Source organism: Primulina huaijiensis, chromosome 3 (genome assembly GCF_012295235.1).
Source record: "Primulina huaijiensis isolate GDHJ02 chromosome 3, ASM1229523v2, whole genome shotgun sequence".
In the NCBI taxonomy this organism is placed as follows: domain Eukaryota; kingdom Viridiplantae; phylum Streptophyta; class Magnoliopsida; order Lamiales; family Gesneriaceae; genus Primulina; species Primulina huaijiensis.
Window position 1 is genome coordinate 574939 of NC_133308.1, and position 23779 is coordinate 598717.

The following is a 23779-nucleotide window of genomic DNA, read 5'->3' on the forward strand; positions in this document are numbered from 1 at the left end:
ATTATGGCTGTGGTTCCAAGGATATGCCTAATGATTTGGTCCATCTGTTTGGAAATTTTCTATGATGATTGGTAGATTTGTTATCAATCAATTATCAAATAGCAGATCAGTTTGTTCACATATCAGTTTGTTTTCATGACGAACATATTTTATATGTTTGATAAAAAAAAATAGCATAAATGTATCTTACATTTACATTTCGAATCTCATAGCTGTTTATGAGCTTTTTTTAAAAAATAAAAATAAAAAATTGTTTAGGGAAAAATCTCATGGTCACCAACCACATCCCATCAAATTCTAACGAAAATAATCAAATAGAGCATCTGTTAGAACTTCGTTGAAGGTCTATACTATTGTGACATTTACCATGGCAAGTGGCCTTGGGGAGAACTACTCTGATTTTTAGGTAAAGATTTCAAACTAGATTTGTTCTAATCAAATAGGTTATTCCCTTTCAAATTTTGAATATGTGAATTTCTCTCAGCAATAAAATCAATTAATTAATTTACACATGTCACATGCATACCAACTACTGATATTTTACCGTAGAGGGGGTAATCCCATCTTGCAAATTAAGATTATATTTTATTAAAATTTTATGTGTAAAAATAATAATATTTCTAGATGGCAAGCTCATTTAATATTAATAAATATAAGTATTTTAGGAGATCTGCCATCTTTCTTATAAAACTGCAATATCACAATTAAATCAAATATTTGTTTGTATTTGGACCAAAGAATTTGAAATCCATTAATTTTTGAAACAGTTGATTGTTTGAATTGATTTCAAATTCACTCATGCCTTATATTGTATTATTTATACTAATCAATGGTAAATTATAGAATGTAGTGGAAGCTTTAGACTAAAGTACATGAGAATTTTCACCTCATACGGCTCTTCGTTCAATTCTTTCAAATTACAGGAATAGAAAAAATAATTAATGTACTAATGTTTTGGGAATTTGAAGTCTCTCAATGTGCTACAAAGATGGGAGATATATATTTCAGATGCTCAAGTACTACGTGATGCATTTAGTAAACATAATAGATTAAAATTAACAACGATATGTTTAAAATGCTTGAGTTGACACTTAAGTTAAATCAATCAATAGTTTGACACTTAAATTATGAAAAATTTGAAATACACTTAATATCACTCATGTATGTTTGTTTATTTTTTCAGATAGATGAAAAAAATCATTGAAAAAACAAATTTATATTTAATTCATTAAAAAATAATTTTATATTTTTTGATAGATGTATATTAATAAATACAAATAAACGTAAAAATTGAATTATACACTTTAAACAAGAATAATATATTTTGGTAATACGTACACGTGGATTATTCTTAAATCGGAGAGGATAGAATAGAAATCTTTTTTGAAATTCAAAAAACCTCCGCGGGTCCTTTTTATTTCACAAAGTATAAAGGAGCGTTCTTGCTACTTCGTAATCATTTCCCTCCCGCTGTATGTACCATTCGAAAATCATTGCATGAGCGTTACGCAACTTACACTTTTTTAGGGTTCTTTAAATTCCTGATTTCTAAGGGGCAAACACCCTGCGATTTCATTCTCCGGTGAGTTTCATGAACCGAAGGTCCGGTTTGTAGAGGCTCTNTTTTTTTTTTTTTTTTTTTTTTTTTCCGGATTGAAATTTGAGTATTATTACTGATATTTTTTCATTTTTTGGGGGATGGTTGAATGTTTTGCCGACAAGTAAGCAAATCGACAATTTTTTTTCCCTCTGTTCATTAAAAATATCAGACCCCCAATTGTCCATGTAGATGTGCGTGCCAACTTGAATGTTATGTTTGGTGAGGCGATGTCTGATTCAATGCAATTCCTTGTTGCAATGCTGTACATTTTTAATAATATAAGTTTCATTTAAAATATTCATCATCTCCTACCTTTTGATGCACAAGTTGTATGCGAGAGCATGTAAAATATCCATGTCGGTTCAAAAGTTGGTAGACCATCAAGCCACGGTTAATCCTTATTTTGACGAATTAAAGAAGCTATTTTTCTGTCTACATTTAGGAGTATCGAGTAACCTTTGTAACTGAGATGGCATATGTGGATTAAGGTTTTCATGTCCATGTAACTTGGTTTTCTTTGTGCTGTGGTACGTCTATCGCAGTTGGCTTCGCACGAATAGGCACCATCAATCAGCCTTCACAAATGGAAACAAGTTGTGGTTCTCTTCTATCCGAGCTTCAGGTCATTTCCATTCATCAGCCTTCTTCTGTCAGTTTGAACTAATTTGCATTCACAAAACTTTGTTGCCCCCTTCATAAGATCCTCACACTGATAAATAGTTGTTCTGGAATCAGACAATATGGGATGAGATTGGAGAACCTGACGATGAAAGAGATAAAATGCTTTTTGAACTTGAGCAAGAGTGTCTGGATGCATATCGAAGAAAAGTGGATCAGGCAAGGCGCTGCCAAGTTCAGCTGAGGCAATCACTTGCTGACTGTGAAGCACAACTCGCAGACATCTGTGGTGCACTGGGCGACCTGCCAGTCCACATAAAGAAGGTGAAAACAGTAAAAATGAAGAGGAAAAAACCTAGAGAAATGCCTGCTCCTCAGTGTCTCTAGCTCTTAATATAGCGTGCTTAATTATGTTATGCTAAACTATTGGTGTGAAACAGATTTCTGGTACTTTGAAGAAAGAACTTCTGGCCATAATGCCTCAACTAGAAGATATGAAGAAGAAAAAAACCGAGAGGAAGGGTCAATTTGCCGAGGTGAAGAAGCAAATAAATTGCATCCTCAAGGAGTTTTCGGGATCCACAGAGGAGATATTGGATACATTTGTCATTGATGACAGTGATTTGTCACTCAAAAGATTAGAAGATTTACAAAATAAGTTGCTTCTGCTGCAGAAAGAAAAGGTCTTCTTTCTCCTACTTGACTTGTCCATTTTGTTGATCTCACTCATAATGACATCAATAGCTATAATCTATCTAAATAAAAGGTGGGGACTATGAATATATCAGAACTAAGTTCTTTCCAACACAGTATTGAATACTTGGAATTAGTCTGGAGAAACATGAAGATCTACCAAGTGATAACCTTTGCGTTAATAAAGCAACATAAGGAAACCTGAGGGTTTATCAATTTTTTTGCCATTTGAAAGTTTTGTCTGAATAATATACGCACATATATACATACATATATAATCTAATTGATTGAATTTACGTACAGAATGAGCGCCTAAAGCAGGTAGCAGAAAGGTTAAACGTCCTGAACCACCTCTGTTTGGTTCTTGGAATGGACTTCAAATTAACAATTTGTAATATTCATCCAACTTTGGATGGCTCATGGGTCACGAAAAGTATTAGTGGAGACACAATTGAGAGCTTGCATACCACAATATGCAGGCTTAAGGATGTCAAGCTGCAGCGCATGCAAAAGGTATGTAGTATTTTCCGATTACCTTTCTTCGTATGATCTTATCCTCATTTTCTTATTCGTTCATTTTCAGTTGCAAGATCTTGCAGTGACCATGATAGAGCTTTGGAATCTGATGGATACACCGGTTGAGGAGCAACATAAATTCCATAATGTCACACGTACTATTGCAGCTTCAGAGAACGAAATAACAGAACCGGACATTTTGTCATTGGAATTCCTCAATAATGTATTTCATCACATTTTAGTATTCACTACCTAAGTTGTTTCTCTATATGCCTTTCACATGATAAGGGTGCTCGATCCATGGCAATTCACCCTTTACACACAGTCACACATAATGCTTTTCTATGCTCAGGCAGAGGCGGAAGTTGCAAGATTGGAAGAACTGAAATTCAGTAAAATGAAGGAGGTCCTTTTGAAAAAGAAGTTAGTTTTAGAGGAAATATGCCGTGGATCACACATGATTGTTGAAGAAAGATACACGGCAGACCTTTCAGTGGAAGCTATTGAGTCCGGTATGGCTCCTGCCCCTTCATACATTGAAAATGGTTGAATATTGTTCCAAGAAACAGGCCAACTTTGACTACCATCTTGCAGGGGAAATCAATCCATCTTATCTACTTGAACAGATGGAGGTTCAGATTTCCAAGGTTAAAGAGGAAGCATTTAGCAGAAAAGAGATTCTCGAAAAGGTTAAAAAATGGCTGGCTGCTTGTGAAGAGGAATGTTGGTTGGAGGAGTATAACAGGGTGGGTTGGCTATAATATTTATTTCTATGAATGAACCTTAGCTCATTATCTACATCCTTCTAGTTTTCTAATTGCAAGCCTATTTCTAATGTAGGACGGCAGTCGTTATAATGCTGGAAGAGGCACACATCTTATGCTAAAGAGGGCTGAAAAGGCGCGTTCACTAGTCGGTAAAATCCCAGGTACATGCAGAACTTTCCATTAGTTAATATCAACGCATTTTACATTTCATAATTTTATGATAAGATTAGATCTAGTTTTTCATTATGAGGCTTAAACCATTAGATCCATGTTGCTTGTTTTGAAACATAGACGTGTACTTGGAGAATACAGAACAGAAGGGCAACTCAACGTAGACAAGTTTGATAAATTATTTGTAGTATCAAATGCTTTTAGTTTTTAAATTGTTGAACATTATGTTCAAAGGATTCTTTATGTATTCTTTATTTTCTTGTATTTAGTGATGGTGGAGACATTGAAAACAAAAGTGAATGCCTGGGAGAAGGATAAAGAAACTGAGTTCCTATATGATGGAGTAAGCACTGTTCTTAGATTCTTTCAAAAGAATTTATCACCTGTCAAACTTGATCTATATTCGCTTTTAACATGGTTGCATCGATATTTTAATCAGTTGCACACATTATTTTGAGTGCTCTTATTTCTAGGTCGGTCTTCTGTCCATGATTGAGCAGTATCGTGAATTAAACCAGTTGAAAGAACTAGATCGTCAAAGGCAGAGGGTATGCTTCCTATTAAGTTACATTTAGACCAAGATTTTTGTGATGGGGAGATACTTCATGTGAATGCAAAAGTAATAACTTCCATGCTTATTTTTAAATTAGGATCAGAAGAAACTTCAGGGACAGTTGATGGTTGAGCAAGAAGCACTATTTGGGTCAAAACAAAGTCCATCAAGAAGTGGTAACAAGAATTTTAGACCTTCAACTGGAGGTGTGGCTAATAAGAAGTTTTCTGTAGGAGGGGCAACGCTACAGAGTATTTTCACAGAGAAATCAGCTCTCTCTTCTCTCTCCCTTTTGAAGAACAACCCTGTGAAGCAGCAGCAGGGTTCTCGCAGCCATCACCACAGTGGTTTCGTGGCTCACTCTTCTGGTAGATGTTAAAAAGCTCAATTATATTTACTTGAACTTACAATTTCTACACTTGGAATTGGAGGCAAAAGGACTTCTCCAAATCTATCAGGTTTCAATTTGTTTATAATCTGCTGTGACTTGTTGATACAGGCAATAAACACATGACCAGTGGCAATGGAAAACACCATTCTAGCAATGCAGCAACAAACTCACAGCACTGTCAAATGTCGCCTATGAGGAAGCCCCTCTCTCCAATAACTTCCTTATCTTCCAATATCATTCCTTTCGACTTTCAGGATCAGAACGCAGAAAGTGGGGTCACACGCAGCTTCTCTACAACTCCCTTGGCTACCCCAACGAAGAATGTATTTTCTTTTAGTGAGAATAGAACTCCAACAAAAATGCAAATTCCAATGCCAGCTACTCCTCCAACCGTGTCTATTACAATGCAAACTGCCACGACCCCTTTCACACCATGCATTCGTGATACAGAAGAAGTTGAGTATTCTTACGAAGAGAGACGATCTGGCTTTACCGTTCCTAAATCTACCATGCTGACCCATGTTTGAAGCATTTTACTATCAGCGATGTTTATTCATAGTTTGATAGGGTTTGAATTTTCACCTTCTCCATTGAATTCCACAAGGTTTTTTTATTTTTGGCTTATTCATGTGTATAGGACAACCTTCGGGACACGTTTTCTATCCTATTCTTGTACTGTCTTGTGATGAGAAATTAAGAATCACATTACCTGATTTGTCAGTTTGGCTTTTTTTAGGTCATCTCTCCCTCCCATTTCTAATAGCATGAGTCTGAGAGGGCTCATGCTTTGAAAACTCAAGGTAAACACATTTTTGAATTCCACAGATTTCAACCCAAACATCAGAAGTCTGCCGAAAAGCAGAGAAAGTTGTTGCATACTTATCTCTAGTAACATAGAATCACCCTCTAGTTATATAAAAAACGAAATCTGTTGGTGACAACTTAGCCTAGCCATGAATAGAAGCTTCATGTTAAATAACTGCAGCTTCTTCAGAAAGCCAAAATGCAACAAACTGCTTAAATTGAGAAATGGTTGCAAGCGTATGGACATAATTTTCAAGTTAATGAGCCAAGGGTATGCATGGTTGACGAACATAAGTTTTGTAAATTTGTAAAGAAAAATTTACCGTCACTTTTTTTTAAGCATCTGCAAACACTATCTTAGCAAACACTATATTAGAAATAGCAATGATGAGACTGGAGCGCTTTCATCAAATGATGCATATGGGGTAAGCCATTCTCATCCTCTTTAGGAAAATTCAAATATTCAAATAACTACCATAAACATGATTCTGTAAATAATTTTCTACAATATATGTTCTGTTCGTTCCATTTGGATGTTTTTCCCCTCAAAACAAAAGGAACATAAAACAATATTCAAATAAATCTTTTGGTTTTTGTTATCTATATATATAAAACTGAGTTTTTGTCTAAAATAAGTTTCCGTCAAAATGACAATCCTAAAAAAAATATTATCAGGAATTTCGAAATATGCGTACTGCAATAAATGATTGAAAACATTTAATTTTACGATTTTTTTTGATATTGTTTTATAATTACTTCTTGAATTTCTTTAAAAAAATACAAATGTGAATTTAAAGATATTTGAAAATATTAACTTCATTTGTTGTCTGCATTGATTATATTAATTTTTGTACCACTTCAAATTTGAATTGAACTCTATTGAAAAATAAACTATTTTTAAGTTTTGCATATTATTATATCAATTAATTCAATTTGAGTTATCGTTTTGTGTTACTTTGATACATTTAGTTGTTAATATAAATTGTATAAATAATTCAGTCCAATTTATGCATCACGTCCAGACAATTAGTTTTCAATCAGAAGAAAAAAATGACTCCAATGTTTAGTGTTATCCGTAAAGTAGATCATTCAAAAATGCATTGAGCGCTAAAATTCTGATTGTTTGTAAATTTATGGTGTTATTATTATTTATCTTAATGAGAATTTTATGTAAATATTTTTAACATGTTTTTAAAAATAATTAAAAAATTTTACTCATAATTTATTCATCTAATAAGTGACAATAATTTTAATTTTTTGAAAATATTTATATATTTTTCAAAAATTTGATAAACAAAATAACATGTAATTTTTTAAATATAATTCTTCAATTTTTTTATTAATAACAGTTTCACTCAACCAATATATAAAATACAATGATAAAAAATCATTTTGAAAACATTAAATTATTATTTTAATCCAAGTGTTATGTCAAATGGTTTAAACATTTTTATATAATAATTATTTATAATAATATTATTTTAAAATGTAAATATATTTATTACATAATATCAATAATTTTTAAGTGAGTATTCAACTCTCATCCTTTAATAATTTTGATAATTAATTACATAAAACAACACTCAGGTGAGTGAGATACTAGTTTCTAACATTTCAGTTAAAAAACCATAACATCGAAGGTTAGTTTATTATCCAACCTTCATCTATATACTCATGAATACCTGGTTACTCACAGGTAGGCTTACAGTTGGTACGACTGCATGATACTAAGTGTACAAATGTTTCTATTTGAACCGAAACGATCTTAACGATATCATTCGCCCATGCCAAAAATGTACATCTTCGTACCCATACTGATGAGGAGCTCGAAATCAAAAGCTATTTTCTGAGGCCCATCCCTTCTTCTCTAATGCTAGCCTCAAGGCCTGTGAAAGTAAAATAAAAACTCTTATTTTCTGCTGTCACAAGTATTTTTGAACTAATAATATATGTATGCCAAATAAATAAAAGTCCCACCTTGATTCTCTTTCTGTTTACATCAAAGTCAAAATTCCCCAACCGGGAGGCAGACCGATACTGCACAATTGATTTCTTCCCAGGAGGAAACCAGAACTCAACATCATCAACAAACTGAGATAAAGAAACAACGAACTTGTCAATAACAAGATTTAAAATGTTTTACACGAGATGACTTAATTGCAGTATGCACATCTGAGTCTTAGTTTCAATATAGTTGAATTCAAATGCATGAATCTCTCGTATTTACTAACATATATCAGAAAATATAAAAAGGAGAGGAACTGTTTCACACTTACCCCCATGATTGGGCTTTCATATTCCACACGTACATAATCATCTGTTTTCTCAGTTACTTTTGGAGAAAAATTTTCCGGTTTTGTAGATTTTATCTGTGGAATGAAAGTAAGAACAAGCTTCACTCTCATCTATTTTGGTGACTTAGAAATCTATTATGGTTCATATACATAGATTCATAAATGCGCGCGCGTGTGTGATATATGACAGGTAAATGTTAAGTTTTTACCACGTCAAGTAGCTCTTTCATCGCTTGTTCTTTGCTTGCTGGATTTTTGCTGCCTCGTCCCTCCTCCGGGTTATAATCCCTAACAAATGTTGCACCAAAACACATAATTCCACTATCATAAGTTCCTATATACACATACATATATACACAAAAATGTTCAAATTTATTACAATTATCAAGTTGTCACTAAAGAAATGCATGCAAGAACTTGAAATATCCAAAATCCTAATTTAGCACATCTGCAGTACCTTAACCGTTCAAACATTTATCTTTTTCAGATGCATCTAACAGCAGACAACACCACACTGTGTGAAAAAAAAAGCATGGTTCTGAATTTTTTGGAAAATTAATCAGGTAAACCTTGAACCCTTCTACCTGACCAACCTTGCCATATTCATTGATTACATCACGCTCATACCAAAAATTTGACTTGAAATTCATACAAAGTGCATACTACCTCAATCTTGAGTTAAATTTATCATCATCTAACCTATTATGTGTCTGAATCATTTACGATTAAATTTATTTGTAAGTTTCTAAAAAGTTTAAATTTTGGCTTCAAAATTTTAATGCCTCGCACATGAATTTCAATACTGTAATCCAGTTCAGTTCTCATCATAATCCAAATGGACCAAATTCATGGATTACAGTCACTGACAACTACCATTATTAAAGATAAATAAACATAAACATATTCAAATATGAGCTATTAAAATCAAGTAAGTTTAGAGTCAAATCCTAAGGGCAAATTCACTTCGAGACGAAGGCAAATAAACTTGAAAATATTGCAACTTACCAAGGGGGGGCATAGTGCGATCGATCACTAACATTCTCAGAAGTTGAAACACAATTATTCGTGGCAGGGCATAAAGCCAGTGATGGAGGATTTTTCTGTACACCCAAGTAATTTGGCTTTGTCCCACTGCATCGTTTTTCACAAATTTAATAATTTTATCTTCAATAATATAACCAAATTTAATCAATTTGTTTCATCCAAAAAAATAATAATAATAAATATCAATTTGAAACCAAAGTTCAAAGCTTACTGAGGTTTGAAGTTCAAACCCGATAAACAGAGTTGTCTCCAGTGAAAGACTGAAATCAAAATTACCAGCATAAACACTCGTGATGACTAATGGCTCGTAACTTCGATCGAAATTCTTCCTTCGTTTAGAAAATTTAAACATAAAAAATACAAAGAAGTGGACACGGAAACTGCTAAAATAGGAACATTAGCATATCTATATCACCTTGATGCGACTAAAGTGTTTTTTTTTTCCTAAATAATATCTAGGCATAACACAATAAAAATTTCAAAATTTCACGAAATGTGGATTATGCTTAATATTTTTTTCCCCAAGGAACAACCTGAAATGGAAGATGGCTCCGAGAACAGCAATTTCACTGCTCCGCAATATTAATTCCCTGAAAACACAAAAAATAACCAAATGAATAATCAGAATGGTAAAAATTACGGAGTCTATTAATATTAAAATAGTTCAACCATCTGTATACCTACGACTACCCCTTTTGCTACTACTTCGATTGTGCGGCGGCTCCACCGGAGGGTTCTGCTGAGATAGAATGCGAAGGTTGATTCGACGCGAAACTGAAGGTTTACGCGAGTTTCTGTCGGGGTAAAAATGGGCGTTAGGGGAAGCCACGGAAGCCATTTGAAAGAGCTCGTTGGAGTGACTCTTGCCTGCCTGCCTTCCGTTTCTGTGATAGGGAACAGAAGCATGTTTTCCATGTTTTATTATCCTTTTTACCACGTGTAAAATATTAATTTTTATCCAAACCCAAATTATTCACAAAATTACAATCTAACCCCAATTCAATTTATTTCATTCTTTGAAATACACCATCTTTCATCAATTATAATAAATAAAAAATCATTATTAAATCTACTTTCAGTAAATTTATTATTATTATTATTATTATTATTATTATCATCAACTTATTACTACCATATATCTCATATCCTTATTTTTCAAGTTCTAAAATCATGAAATGTTACTTATCATTATCCATGCTTTGAATTTATAAATATATAAGATAATTTTTTTATAATTTTTAATACTAGCTTGAAAATTAGTAAACAAAAAATTCAGTTGTAAAGTGTTAATAATAGCATGTATAGAATATTCTCAGTTTAAACAATAAAAAAAATCAAATAGTCATTTATTATTTTTTTTTAAAAAAAATTTCAAATTAATGTTTGTTTATTTGTTTTGAAAATATGGGGTAAAACTATCTATATACATATTAAGGAAATAATTTTTTTGTGATTAATTGTGTGCAATCTGAAAACTTCCATTGTCCGCAAGTGGTGCCAATATCAATCAACTGCTGAGTGGGAAGCCGTAAAGTTCAAACAGGAGAAAGGTGTGAAGCTTCTTGATTTTACCAACAATGCAAATATCATGCGGTAAATTCAAGTGACTCCTTGTTAAACCCAAATTATTTATGCGAGTTAATTGCTATATTGGTGTTGAATATAGTTTTTTTTTCCTTTCAATTTTTTGTCTCCATCAATACATACTGAAAGACACTATTATATGAGAGATGGCAACATCTTCATTGCTGAACCCGGAAATACAAGGGCCATTCTTGCAGTTTCTGCACTAGCTAGATCAATGCAGGAAATGGACAAAGTTGCCATTATCCGCTGTGTTTGGAGACGAGGGCAGGCCAAAATGTTGTTGTTGGGGTGCTAATGCCAGATGTATTCGAGAAAAATAATATTGTAAGTCATCACGAAACATTTTGGCGGTAGTAATGCAACTTAGATACTGGAAACGATATAGCAGCTAAGTGTTATTAGGTGCTACATTTCGATTGCTGTACCATATAGATAGTCACACTAAACTCCGTAGGTAACTATTGATTCTCAACAATTGCCCCTGACAATTGCACAACTTGCAAATGATGCGGTTCATGCTCACTACCTTGACTTCTACCTAGGCTTGCCTGGTTACCAAAGCTACCAATCCTTTGTTTTTCGGTTTAAATTTAAATTTCTCTTTATCAATTTACTTCATATATTCTGATTTAGTTGCAGCCGGATTCGTTTTATTTCAATGTTCTTCCGTTTGCTGAGGATGTCAGGGAGTTTCAATTTCCATCTTTTGACAAGATGCCTACATCTATGCAACCAAATGGCCAACAACAAGAGGCAGCAGATAAGTTTGTCCAACTGGCAAAGAGGAAGTCTTGCAACCCAACTTCACTCCAAATCCTTATCTGGAGGTAGTTAACAATAATGTTTCTGTTTTGTCTTGATAAGTACATCAATGAATGCGAAAATGTTTCGATTGATGTCATATCAGTACCCTTACTTTTTTTTTGTGTTTCTTGGACCAACACTTGGGGCGATTACAGAAGAGTTTTCATTGTTTTGGAAGAGAAGAATAGATTTTATGATTAGAGAAACGTCTTTTGAATGCTATTGTAATTCTTATTATTAGAGTTCATATTTTTGTAATATTATCCCTCTTATAGTGTTCCATGAATGTTCCAGCGCTATTATCATTGTCTCGAATTGAAATCTAAAGACCAAAATGCAAGTGTTCCTCCACTTGATGATGAAACCCTTAGAAAGAATATAGAACCTGATCTTGAATTTCTCTCTCAAAACAGAGCTGTAACTAATGGATTTCTAAGGTCCTTTGAACTCAAAGAACATCCAAAGGTTATTTTTACAATTAATTTTGTTTTTGTACCAGTTTCTTCACAAGTCTCAGAGATCTCAACCTGGTCTATGTTGCAGATGAAGAAATCATCTCAAAGATTATTAACTGAAAAAGTCTGGATCAAACCATGAAGTAGAAGGTGCTAGCACTGATGTCCAAGCCATGATGCTATTGATTACACATTTGAAGTCAAAGTTGAGAACATTGGCAATTCTAATCCCGTTCAAGATTTTGAGGCCATCATATCTCGCAAAGATGGTCCACAATGGGTTCACCATGCCATTCAGAATATGAAACATAAAATTGTTGATTTAGCCGATAATTCTTTTGAAGGAGATGCTTATCAGACAGCACTCAAGCGCTTAGTTTCAATGCGCAGAGGTTGCATTCTTGAGCAGGTACGATTCCCCATCTCTGTGTTGGATATATTTCTTGGTTTTGCATATTTTTAAATGGTTAGAGAGAACTGACAAAGATTTGTTGAATGTGATACAATGTCAAGAATCTTTGAAACTTCAGGAACCAAAACAGTTCAACGACTTCTTGCATCATCTCCACAAATTCTGCCAAGAGAGGGACATCAAAAGCTTAACTGAATTTTTGGCAGTCCATGAAATTGTTCTAATAAGCAACATTGAAGCATTTGAGAGGTCTGAACATATCATCGTCTTCTGTTTGTTTATTTAATTATAATTATAACTCTTGCTCTATCTTTTTTGAGTGAAAAGGTGGCGAAAGTCCAACCAAAATGTCAGCTGCTAATCTGGTTATCTTTCTTCGTTGTTCATTGATGTTTCAGAGAGTGAAGCTAGAAGCTTGATGGTGAAAAAGGAGCCAAAATCAGAGCAAAGAATCTGAGGCAATAATTTTAATGGATGAACTAGGAAATGTTTCTTTGATGTAGCCATATTTTGAACGATAAAGATTAAGCTCTGTGAAAAAAATTTGAGTTAGCAAGAGGCGATTTTGCAATTTGTGCTCTTTAATATAGAATAAATATCTACTAATTACTTCACACTCTAAAATTTAAGAAATTTTCATTTGAAATTCGTTAAAACTTTTCAAGAAGTACAATGTCATGAAAAGTATTCTACAAGAAGCTCTATCACCAAAAAATTTTTTTGTACACTGTTTCAGTAAAAGAAACTGTTAGGTGACAATGCCTGCTGAGATTTTTCGGTTGGACCTTTTGCTTCAGACCCCATTTCTTGCTTCCTCGTTTCTTCCACCACTTTCCAAGGTCACAAGTAAGGAATCAAGGAGTAAAGCAGTTAATGAATCAACGAACATTGACCAATTCGATATCATACACAAGCCATGAGTTTGGTGGCACGTTTTCTCCCACTCCTTGACTTCCAAAACTGCATCACACGTATAAGAACTTCAACAGTATGAAATGCAGGCCATACGTTTGAAATGCGAAAGATAAACCAAAACGGAATATCTGAGAAAAGGCAGAATATCATATGTGGCACAGAAGATTAAAACATACCCCATAGATGGTGGGATGACGAGTCTCCTCTTATCACCAATGCGCATACCTGAGCACATTACATGTTAAGATAAACAGATGAACATGGAGGTTGAAGGAAAAGAAGAGATATATAGATCAAGAGTAATGTATGAAGACTATTTTAGTTCTCAAATCAACTACCATCAATACCAATGTTCCATCCATCAATAAATGCTTCATCACCTAAATAAAGATCAAACAACGATGATAAGCACGTCAACAAACATCATTTCATTTTTTTCCAGATATCAGAAGAAAACAATCCGGGTATAGGCGGTACAAGGCTACCTAGACGACAGCTACAAGCAGTGCCGTTCATATTCGAGTCGAATACTTTCCCACTCTCTTTTAACATGGCGGTGTAGAAAACTTTTATCTGATCCAAGATTCATTGAAGCCATAGTAAGTGATACGATAAAAAAATCCTTCCAAACTAAAAGCCATACATGAAATGATAGTAGTTAAAAGTCTCCTTTTCAAAAAGTTAATAGTTAATACCAGCGATACCTTTTTCCCAACCGCAGCAAGTTTTCCATCTGGTGGCCCCTGAGCCAATTCTTCAATAATCAACCCATTTAATAAGGCCGTCTTTTTAACTTGCTTGGCATTTTCTGTCTGATCCTCATATTTCATGACCATATTTTCCTGATTACTATTCATTTTCGTCGCATTCATATCCACGCCCCCATCACCTTGAGCTTTCTTCTTCCCCTTTTTCTTAATTTTCTTCTTAGGTTGACTATAAGCAACAAGTAACACATTATATGCCGATAGTTGTAGGTGTAGAAAAAAAATTCATGTAATGACAGAACTGGAAGTCTTATGTTGAAAATGCCATGATTGTCCGATGCAGTCAAGCACCAATCAACAATCCACTTAATCACTAATATTTTTGGTGGGAATTCAATGCCAAAAAACAAAAAAGCACTACCTGAATGACAAGATGTCTTTTTTGTTTGTGGTTCAAAGCAGTCTCGATTTTATCCTCACATTTTACGAAAACAAATTTTGAACATATCTGTTCTTCAAACTAAATATCTTTATCAACGATTCACCATCCATCTATGGAAAAAACACAGAAACCCAGTATGCCCCTGTTTGAAATTTCAAAGATAAATAAACTTTCTACCTCACCCTTACTTGCATGTGATGTGTCGGCTGGAGGAATGAATACTTGGTAAAATGAAATCCTAAACAAATAAAAGCACTCAAGATGAGATAATAACTTATCCATCACTTGTTCCTGATGTTCTCCATTTGTGGTCAGCAAAATCTTTGATGTACTTCCATCACACAGCAAGCCATGGTTGGATTCATTATCCTTAGGAGTATTATCACATATCCCACCAATTTCTTCAGCACTCGTCTCTTTCAACTGAAGTTCTTCTGTTCTCTCCTTTAATTCTCGACCATTTTCAGTGCCCAATTCAAGAGATGGCACCCGAAAATTAGAATCAATATTGCTGCTTGAGTTAGAAATATAAGACGAAACTGATTAGGGCCAACGATAGAATTACCAGTGAAAAAGAACTTGTGCATTTCACCAGCACAAGAGAATAAAGATGCACCAATGATAAACAGATTAAAGAAACAATGTTCTCACAGATTAATGGAGGACTCAACTTCTTGAACTTTTTTTACTCTTAGGACACTCGGACCACTGTCAATTTCAAATTCACGATTTTTCTCCTCCCGCAAGGAATGTTTTCTTCTTTTCCTTTTCGGTTTTGTACTGATCTCGAGTCCCATTGAGGCAGCAATTAGACAGACAGACAGACAGTCAGATGAATGTATGAGTAGTTGAGAAAACAAGAAAGTGCATAAAGTAGGGAAATAGCACACTTGTGAAAATCAAGCAATTGACTACAGTCTTTCTCATTGCTCAAAGGAAGACGTTGGTTGATGATTGTAACTTCTCCTTTACTTTCATCAACCTTATCATCAGCTAAGTACTTCTCATAGTTATCAACAATTTTCTCAAGAGTCTCTACTTTGTTGGGTCCTTCATTCTTTTCAATCTTAACCCATCCTTTATCATCCAATCCCATCATTGCTTCTCTGCATAAGTATCTGAATTAAGCTCTCAATTTCAGGCATAGAACACTGAATGATGCAATACATTTGGTTTCTCAAATATAAATCTCTGTGTGTGTGAATGTACACCACAGTCTTCTATCAGGCACAAAAGAACTGTTGATAATGACTATATCCCATCCCCAAAAAATCATTGAACAGAAATGAATGCAAATACTAACATCATTTATGGCCTTATTACCTTTCTGATTTTCCACTTATATCAGGATCAACTTTTTCATTTGCTTTGCTGCCACAGTTACCACTGTCTTCAGCTTTTTTGCCTAGTTCTACAAGTACCTGAGCAATATTTTCAGCACCATCTGACATAGCTGTCTGCAAACATCTTCTACTCTTTAACACAGATAGAAGATAGTCATGTTCATCTTCAGTTTTATGTGTTTCATCACCATCTGACAGAATTTCTCGGTTTCTCTTTCTAAGTTGTTTACAGTGACGCTTTCTGTCATTTGGCGTATCTTTTTTTAGCCCATTAGCATCCACTGCTTGAACAAAAACACGGTTCTTAATGTAAGTCGAAACATCATAATAAATATGTTTAAAGCCTTTCTCGATGATGAATCACCACAATAGCTATCAACCACACAAAGCAAGGGTTTGTATATTATGTTCTCGGATAGATAGAAAAAATATTATATAAAATAAACCCATTACTTTGGACTCGTTCGTGAAAGTGTTATGATGAGGTTCTCTAGAAAGGATATTTATGGCTCGTGCCTTGATAAATAAAACCCACTCGTGCCTTGATAAATAAAACTTATAGTGCCTTGATAAATAAAACCCATTCATATCAGAATATAAACTATTGCATTTATTATATCCACCATGAGCATTAAAGATATAAAAAGAAGAAAAAAAACCTTCGAGGCTTAAAACAGGGTCAGAAGGGGAAACTTGTAATTCAACGTCGTCAATAAAACTATCATCATACTTATCATCATCACTGCAGAAACTAGACCCCTCTGTCTGAGTGTTTTCTATATCCACTCCATATGATTCTCTGTTGAATCAAAGTAAAGGAAATCTGAGAAGTGAGAGTACAGAAGTTAAAGCTCGACACTAACAGAGCAATGAATTCCTATCCAAGAAAAATCTTCATAACTGTGATCAAAAGTTTGAAAAATTCTATTGGGCCTCAAGGGAACTTTGACATCATCACACATTGACCTGTAAAATGTCAATAAATGATAAATGAATTGTAAACATAAGGGCCATCCGATGAAGGTGCTCCTCAGAATTAACAAAAAATAGAGAAGTAAAAAAGATACGTATCACTTTCATGATTTGACTTGTGATTTTTCTGGAGATAATAGCCAGTGAGGTAAACACTTCGTGGTCCAATAACAGAAAAAATCACATCGTCTGCTTCCTCAAACTCCAAATCCAAGTGGCATGACTCTGTTTTATTGGGTAGCAACGCACAGAGTAGGACCGGCCTCCGGTTACCCACATTACATTGTACAACACCTTTCTGTGTAGCATCGCCAATACCCAGTGTTGCCTGAACAATAAATCACAGCAATGCCAAAATGAATTCCATTAAATTTTACTAAATAAATCAAACGAAAAGAATGAAGGATAAACACATACACAATGCACCATGAGAATTTAAAAATATCTTCTATGATAAATTTATGAGTAGAAAACTGATGGAACAAAAAACATGAAATTATCCTCGCGCAGACATAAACTAAAGCAAAACAAATTGTTGTTTTCTCATTTTGGTTTGATAGGAATTAATACCTGGGAAATCCGGAGCCTTCCCTTAGACTTTTCGCAACAATGAGTAAATGACTTTCCGGGCTTTACCTCGATGCCTGAAACACAGCAACAAATTAAATTTGTTTTTTTCCCAAGCAAAATGACAATCAACCAACCCATAAAAGCACGTACATACAAAAAACTTTTCATCGCTCATCTCCTACTAAACTCAATAACAAATAACATCAAACTTGAAACAAGTAACTGCCTCGAGTAATTAAAAAAACAGAACTTTAATAAAACATACGTTTCAACTGAAAAAACGCAGTCGTGTAAAACATACGTTTCAACTGAAAAAACGCAGTCGTGAAATTCTACACAGGCTAGCATTCAAACAGATAAAAACATAATCAATAAAAAAATGAGCAAAAGATAAAGAGCTAACCCCAGAAAGCCATTCAGGTAAACAGAAGATATCAGGCTTCCGATTGTTTTGAGCAGTAATCTTGATTGTTCGATCCTTGTTCAATCTTCAGCATCCACCCATTGAACCCTAGAGCGAGAGCGAGAGCGAGAGCGAGAGTATTACAGTTTAATTTAAAATCTTTAAACCTCGCTACCATCTATATTATACTAAATAATTTCACGTTTTCTTTATTCTATAAGGAAAATAAAAATAAAAATAAAAATAAAAATAAAAATTAACAGACTCGGTTCTTCTTTATGATTTCTTAAAAAAANCAAATATATATATATATATATATGATTAAAAATGAAATTCGAAAATATAGATAATTTAAATAAAATATATATATAAAAATTGAAACATATATATGATTAAAAATAAAATTGACAATACATATAATCTAAATAAAAAAAACAAACATATTGAACAAAAATTGTAATTTTTTCTCCTAAACCGTTTCCTATTCTTGTTCATTCCTTATTCTTCCCTCCTATTATCAACTTTATTTTATTTGCATATTAACAAATAATCACTCACTTATTCAATAATCTTATTCAAAAAAATTGACACTGGTCAATTAATTTTTTCCTTAATCTTCTTACAATTTTTTTTCTTCCTATCATTTTCATCTACAAAAAAAAAATTGTGTCGATTATGTATTATTACTGTGTTAAAGTTCTAATTGTGAAATTTGTAAATTACTATAATTCTCCTATTTTATTTAAAAAATTCTTAACCCACAAAGTAAATATAAAATTTAACTAAATAAAATTAAAATAAAAACTGTTCGAACGCGAAACAAGTATTCCGGAGAAAACATTAAAAAAAGACCCAATCAGACCACACTTTTGAATCGTAGTTTCCTCATTTTTTATTTCATCAATTATGGACTGCAAAGACCAGGTGCCTCTCCTCTCTCTCTCTCTCTCTCTCTCTCTCTCTCTCACCCATAATTTTAGTTGATAATTTTCCAGAATAATTGCTAAATGAAAACGATTGCAGAAGCATGGCCCACTTGATTCTTCATCGTCTCCGAAACTTGTACTGTACTCTTACTGGCAGAGCTCGTGTTCTTGGCGGGTTCGCTTTGCTTTGAATCTCAAAGGTTTTTCATCTTCGTTATTTATGCTGCAATTTTTCTTGAAATTGCTATTTTTTTTAACTATATATATTGGGGAAGGGATTTATTTTACCTTTGGGTGCTTAGGACTTTCTTACCAGTACAGAGCAGTGGATCTTGCCAGAGGGGAACAGTACAGTCGAGGTAGTGTCTTTTCTGAATTGATTTTGCATTGTAGCTAGAATCATGTAATATAATTCTTATATATGACTTATATGTATGTATGTGTAGGTCTCTTGTGAGACGGTCTCACGAATCTTTATATGTGAGACGGGTCAATCCTACCGATATTCATAATAAAAAATAATACTCTTAGTATAACAAGTAACACTTTTTCATGGATGACCCAAATAAGAGATCTGTCTCACAAAATACGATCTGTGATACCGTCTCACACAAGTTTTTGCCTATACGTAGTTATAGATAATCACACTAGCTACTTATCTGAGTAATTGATGCCGTTGTTATTGACCGATTATTATGTAGGGGTTGTTCAACATAGAAATACAGAAATTAATTAAATTGTGTGTATCAGATTTAAGTATTGTGTGCAGGTGTTGTCATCACCTATTCACAACATGCAGTGAAATATATTAATTTAACACACAAATAAACTTTAATAAGTAAAATACGATAGATTACAATATGCACAAATATAAATACTTTTGCGACGCTTCAGGACAAAATATTTACTACACAATTGTAAATAGTTTACAAAAACAAATACTAATGACACTTATGAAAACTATATTCCTTGACATCTAAAAGAAATAAATTGCATCTAAAACCACATATGCAACTACAATATTGCCTAAACTGAAGACACAAATAATTCTTCCACCACTGCACACGAGTGTTTTCTTTTGGGTGTCGTCAACACCACACATCAACACTATACACAGTGTGAGTCAATCACGTAAACTCTTTGCTGAAGTAAATCGTCGTTCGCCGTACTTAATTTTTTTGTTCTCCATTTTCTCTCTCAAAAACCACATATCGCCGCAATGCTAATCTCTTATGTATATATTCTCTTTGACCTAGAGTCCATTCCATAAAAGAGTCTTACATAATATGGAAATAAAAGTTTTATTATGACATAAACTCTTTTCACTAGAGATAAATTAAATAAAATCTTATAATAGCTAGATATAACTTTAAAGGCAAAAATTTGTGTGAAATAGTCTTACGGGTCGTATTTTATGAGACGAATCTCCTATTCGGGTCATCCATGAAAAATTATTACATTTTATGCTAAGATTATTACTTTTTATTGTGAATATCAGTATGGTTGACCCGTCTTACAGATAAAAATTCGTGAGACCGTCTCACAAAAGAACTACTCAACTTAAAATCAAGTAAAAGTCTAAATTACTATATTTCAATACTATCAATAAAAGAAAAGAAATAAAGAATAAAATATTCCTTTCATATTATATTGAAAATTTTACAATAAAAAAACAGAACTATTTAGTAAGTTCAAATAATGACTCGCACAAAAATTCATTAAAAATCCATATATGTAACTGAAAAAAGTAAAGCTATTTTGATTGCAGAAAAATCTAANTATATCTGTTATTTTGTATCACCAATGATGCGAGCAGCGTTTGTCTGGCCCATATGATGTACTGGTAATAATGCAAGTTTGATATGGAAACTTAGGCTCAAACTGGTACATCGTCGATTAATGGCAGATATGAGCTTGTATATATATATATAAAGGTGTTTGGGGCAAGCATATCGAGCAACCAAATGAATAAGATCCAAGGGATGAAAAGTATCAAAAAGAGTAGACTAATAATTTCCAGCTTTGGGTTTTGACTTTACAGAGTTTGAGAAATTGAATCCGCTTCACTACGTCCCAGTTTTGATTGATGGTGATGTTGTTGTTTCTGACTCATATGCAGTCATACTGGTTAGTTATTCTATTCGAAATTTACATGGTGATTCAGCTCTGTTTGTTTCTGAAATTAAAGTCCGTAATCGATTGTCTGAGGCATACGTTTCTTTAAAATTCTTCTTCCATCTTCCCTTTTTCTGCCAGTATTTGGAAGAGAAGTATCCTAATATTCCACTTTTGCCAGTTGATCCTCAACTAAGAGCGATTAATCTCCAGGTTAGGTTCAAACTGGTCTCTTTCATACAACGTACTATGGTGAAAGATCATGCTTACAAATCAAACACACTCTTAAGCTTCATATTACTCTTAAGTTTGGACCCTATAATATTCGAAGATAAGACATCAAAGAAAATCTTTTCTTCGTTTTCTGATAAAGATCTATCGTTTCTGTTGCAACCATTCTTAATGAACGTCAACTCATCATCACTAGGAAGTCATCTTTACAATCTTATGCAGGCTGCAAGTATTGTGTCTTCAAGTATACAGCCTTTTCACATGTTATCTTTGCTGGTGAGTTTCAACGCATCTCGTTCATTTTTGAATCATTTCAAAAATTAAAAAACATAATGTTTCTGAGGATTCAATATGATGGTTTCCATCAATGTGACAGAAATATGTTGAGGAAAAAATGGGTCCAGAAGAGTCGCTAGGGTGGGCTCAATTGCACATAGAAAACGGCTTCCTCGGTAAAAGTCGTCTTACCTTCTTTCTTTGTACACTTCAAACTTAGTTAAAAGAAAGTGACATATAAGCGTGTTCATATATATCCAGCTCTTGAGAAGCTACTGAAGGATTATGCCGGAAAATACGCGACAGGAAATCACATCTATATGGTATTTTGTTTAATATTATATATCTACCTAAATGACGCGATATATAACATGTGTTTGATCGTGCCAAGGATGCGTTGTTTAGTAAATTCTAAGCCAATTTGTGACCGTGCTATCTGCAGGCTGATGTCTTTTTGGCTCCACAAATTGAAACAGCTACCACGCGGTTTAAAATCGATATGGTATGTGCGTGTGCTTAACCTTTCGAGGATGGATCTTCCTCGTTATTTTAGTTAATTGGCCAAATATTCTTAATTGAGATCCTTGTTTTGTTGATCTTTTGTTAATATTTTATGCATGCAGTCCAAGTTCCCGGTTTTGAAAATGATACACGAAGCATGCAGCACGTTACCAGAATTCCAAGCTTCTATGCCAGATAGACAACCTGATGCTGTGCCATACTGATTAAATAGTTGGCTGCGAAGAAACTGATTTCGATTTTCTGTTTTAGAATATATAATCCGATGTTCGAATTCTTTCAATAATAGTTTTGTTATTTTGGTTTGATTTATTTGTTTTGATAATTATTTAAATTATCAATTAAAATATAATTTAAAAGACACTGTATTATTTTTTAGTAGAACTTTAAAATATAAAAACTAAATAAAATAAATAAAAAACAATCAACTAAAAATTAACAAAAATATTCTTAATTCACTTAGTATCATTTCATAAAATATATCCAAACTTATTAATATATTTAATTTTTGTTTTTTCAGTCGGTTCAGTTTTTATAAATATAATTCGATATCGAATGATACACACTTCGTTTTAAAATTTATATTTAAATTTAAAAATTAGGTTTTTGATTTGGTTTCAATTTTCGGTTTCTTTGGTTTAAACCAAAGTTTGAACACCATTAGTTAGAATAGAAGCTAAAAATGATTATTCCTAGAGACTTTTGCTAATTGATAACAAATCACTATTTAAAACTCTCTTAAAATAATTAAACCAAATAAAATCACTATTTAAAACTAAGTCGTCTTGTATATTCACTCTGCGATAGATATACTTGCCGAGAGTTTGAGATAATTAATTTTTTGTGAGGTGTAATATTAGTGATAATTGATTTTTAAACATATATTGTATTTGTCAATACGAAATAAAAGAAAATCTCCATACATATATACAACAACTGGGTAGCATTGGAATCGAGGAAAAAAGTGACAATAACATTTATATATTTGTTATAACATGATGAAGAAACATCTAATTAATCATAAACTATATCATCTTAAATCATATATTTATCAGATCAAACCACTATTGCGAAGGCGAATTGATGAAGAAAGGCTCGGATGAAGTCCAGGAAAGTTTTGATGTCTTCAGGCCGGAGCAGATTAAACTACTGTTGCGCTGACCCTATTAGAGTTGTAAAGAAGACCCGACACTTGATAGGGTCCAAATATTGATGCAAGAGTGCAGCGTTTTCAAACCGCACCAGATGGTCTTCGGGGTCTCCCTTCCTGTCATATTCTGTGATATTAGGGAATTTGAAGTTTTTAGGGAGTTCTTCGGCTAGTATCTCAGCGTAGAATGGTATGACTCGAGTTGGAAGAGGGAGATTCCCATTCTGCTTGTCCTTCAATTGCTAAACCTCCTCTCTCAACTTCTTCATCTCGGCCAATTGTGTCTCCTGATCGGAGGGTGGGGGGGGGGGGGGGGGGGGGCGGAACCCTCCTTTGCGCCTGGCCAACACTTGCTCCACGCTGGATGTAATTAACTGCGTCAGTACGGCCATCGTGAGGCCCTAGTTTCCATTATGCTTTATGTTTTCCTTGCTTTCATTGATGATGTCTTCCGTGTTCGCCACCTTATCTCTTTTCCTTCAATTCCTCACAGACTGTGCC

At 33.6% G+C, this 23779-nt stretch overlaps 4 protein-coding genes and 1 pseudogene across 11 annotated transcripts; 3 read left to right on the forward strand and 2 right to left on the reverse strand.

Annotated features, from left to right (window-relative positions):
- Positions 1-1423: 1423 nt before the first annotated feature.
- On the forward strand, positions 1424-5849 carry LOC140972771 (65-kDa microtubule-associated protein 9-like). 2 transcript variants are annotated; one of them, XM_073435183.1, is made up of 13 exons: positions 1424-1582; positions 2143-2222; positions 2336-2542; positions 2659-2901; positions 3215-3424; positions 3495-3650; positions 3780-3939; positions 4022-4173; positions 4268-4355; positions 4635-4708; positions 4839-4913; positions 5016-5286; positions 5418-5849. In XM_073435183.1, the coding sequence occupies exons 2-13, from the start codon at positions 2184-2186 to the stop codon at positions 5834-5836; spliced, it is 2094 nt and encodes a 697-aa protein (XP_073291284.1). In that variant the 5' UTR covers positions 1424-1582; positions 2143-2183; the 3' UTR covers positions 5837-5849. The 2 variants fall into 2 exon arrangements, with proteins under 2 accessions (XP_073291284.1, XP_073291285.1); XM_073435184.1 differs by having other exon boundaries at positions 1433-1602.
- Positions 5850-7701: 1852 nt separating this feature from the next.
- Positions 7702-10357, reverse strand: LOC140972009 (uncharacterized). 3 transcript variants are annotated; one of them, XM_073434481.1, is made up of 7 exons: positions 10132-10355; positions 9985-10041; positions 9413-9538; positions 8617-8695; positions 8390-8482; positions 8091-8204; positions 7702-7999 (listed from the first exon to the last, which is right to left on the reverse strand). In XM_073434481.1, exons 1-7 carry the CDS (start codon positions 10287-10289, stop codon positions 7946-7948), a joined length of 681 nt encoding a protein of 226 aa, XP_073290582.1. In that variant the 5' UTR covers positions 10290-10355; the 3' UTR covers positions 7702-7945. The 3 variants fall into 3 exon arrangements, with proteins under 3 accessions (XP_073290582.1, XP_073290584.1, XP_073290583.1); XM_073434483.1 differs by lacking the exon at positions 9413-9538 and having other exon boundaries at positions 10132-10357; XM_073434482.1 differs by lacking the exons at positions 9985-10041; positions 10132-10355 and adding an exon at positions 9663-9965 and having other exon boundaries at positions 9413-9507.
- A 391-nt stretch (positions 10358-10748) lies between these two features.
- On the forward strand, positions 10749-13246 carry LOC140974611 (ATP-dependent DNA helicase 2 subunit KU80-like; annotated as a pseudogene).
- Positions 13247-13328: 82 nt separating this feature from the next.
- LOC140972772 (peptidyl-prolyl cis-trans isomerase FKBP43-like) lies at positions 13329-18220 on the reverse strand. 5 transcript variants are annotated; one of them, XM_073435187.1, is made up of 13 exons: positions 18062-18220; positions 17659-17732; positions 17184-17416; positions 16776-16915; positions 16097-16397; positions 15664-15891; positions 15425-15553; positions 15048-15287; positions 14329-14560; positions 14110-14197; positions 13972-14004; positions 13801-13849; positions 13329-13669 (listed from the first exon to the last, which is right to left on the reverse strand). In XM_073435187.1, the coding sequence occupies exons 1-13, from the start codon at positions 18072-18074 to the stop codon at positions 13588-13590; spliced, it is 1842 nt and encodes a 613-aa protein (XP_073291288.1). In that variant the 5' UTR covers positions 18075-18220; the 3' UTR covers positions 13329-13587. The 5 variants fall into 5 exon arrangements, with proteins under 5 accessions (XP_073291288.1, XP_073291286.1, XP_073291289.1 ...); XM_073435185.1 differs by having other exon boundaries at positions 13963-14004; positions 18062-18219; XM_073435188.1 differs by having other exon boundaries at positions 13963-14004; positions 15664-15879; positions 18062-18218.
- Positions 18221-18886: 666 nt separating this feature from the next.
- Positions 18887-22440, forward strand: LOC140972010 (glutathione S-transferase 2-like). Its single transcript, XM_073434484.1, has 10 exons — positions 18887-18985; positions 19085-19187; positions 19290-19346; positions 21029-21114; positions 21244-21315; positions 21556-21609; positions 21710-21785; positions 21871-21932; positions 22052-22111; positions 22233-22440. The coding sequence occupies exons 1-10, from the start codon at positions 18968-18970 to the stop codon at positions 22332-22334; spliced, it is 690 nt and encodes a 229-aa protein (XP_073290585.1). The 5' UTR covers positions 18887-18967; the 3' UTR covers positions 22335-22440.
- Positions 22441-23779: the final 1339 nt, after the last annotated feature.

Coding starts and splice junctions, on each gene's coding strand:
- LOC140972009 (XM_073434481.1), bottom strand. CDS start 10,289: ATGGCTTCCGTGGCTTCCCCTAACGCCCATTTTTACCCCGACAGAAAC. Junction 9,539..9,984: donor GGAGCCATCTTCCATTTCAG/GTTGTTCCTTGG, acceptor AAAACGATGCAG/TGGGACAAAGCCAAATTACT. Junction 8,205..8,389: donor ATGAAAGCCCAATCATGGGG/GTAAGTGTGAAA, acceptor TCTTTATCTCAG/TTTGTTGATGATGTTGAGTT.
- LOC140972771 (XM_073435183.1), top strand. CDS start 2,184: ATGGAAACAAGTTGTGGTTCTCTTCTATCCGAGCTTCAG. Junction 2,543..2,658: donor TGCCAGTCCACATAAAGAAG/GTGAAAACAGTA, acceptor GGTGTGAAACAG/ATTTCTGGTACTTTGAAGAA. Junction 4,174..4,267: donor GGTTGGAGGAGTATAACAGG/GTGGGTTGGCTA, acceptor TTTCTAATGTAG/GACGGCAGTCGTTATAATGC.
- LOC140972010 (XM_073434484.1), top strand. Junction 21,115..21,243: donor ACTCATATGCAGTCATACTG/GTTAGTTATTCT, acceptor TTTTTCTGCCAG/TATTTGGAAGAGAAGTATCC. Junction 21,786..21,870: donor CATAGAAAACGGCTTCCTCG/GTAAAAGTCGTC, acceptor ATATATATCCAG/CTCTTGAGAAGCTACTGAAG.
- LOC140972772 (XM_073435185.1), bottom strand. Junction 15,892..16,096: donor ATAAGTGGAAAATCAGAAAG/GTAATAAGGCCA, acceptor AGCTTAATTCAG/ATACTTATGCAGAGAAGCAA. Junction 14,561..15,047: donor CAGGAACAAGTGATGGATAA/GTTATTATCTCA, acceptor TGTTGCTTATAG/TCAACCTAAGAAGAAAATTA.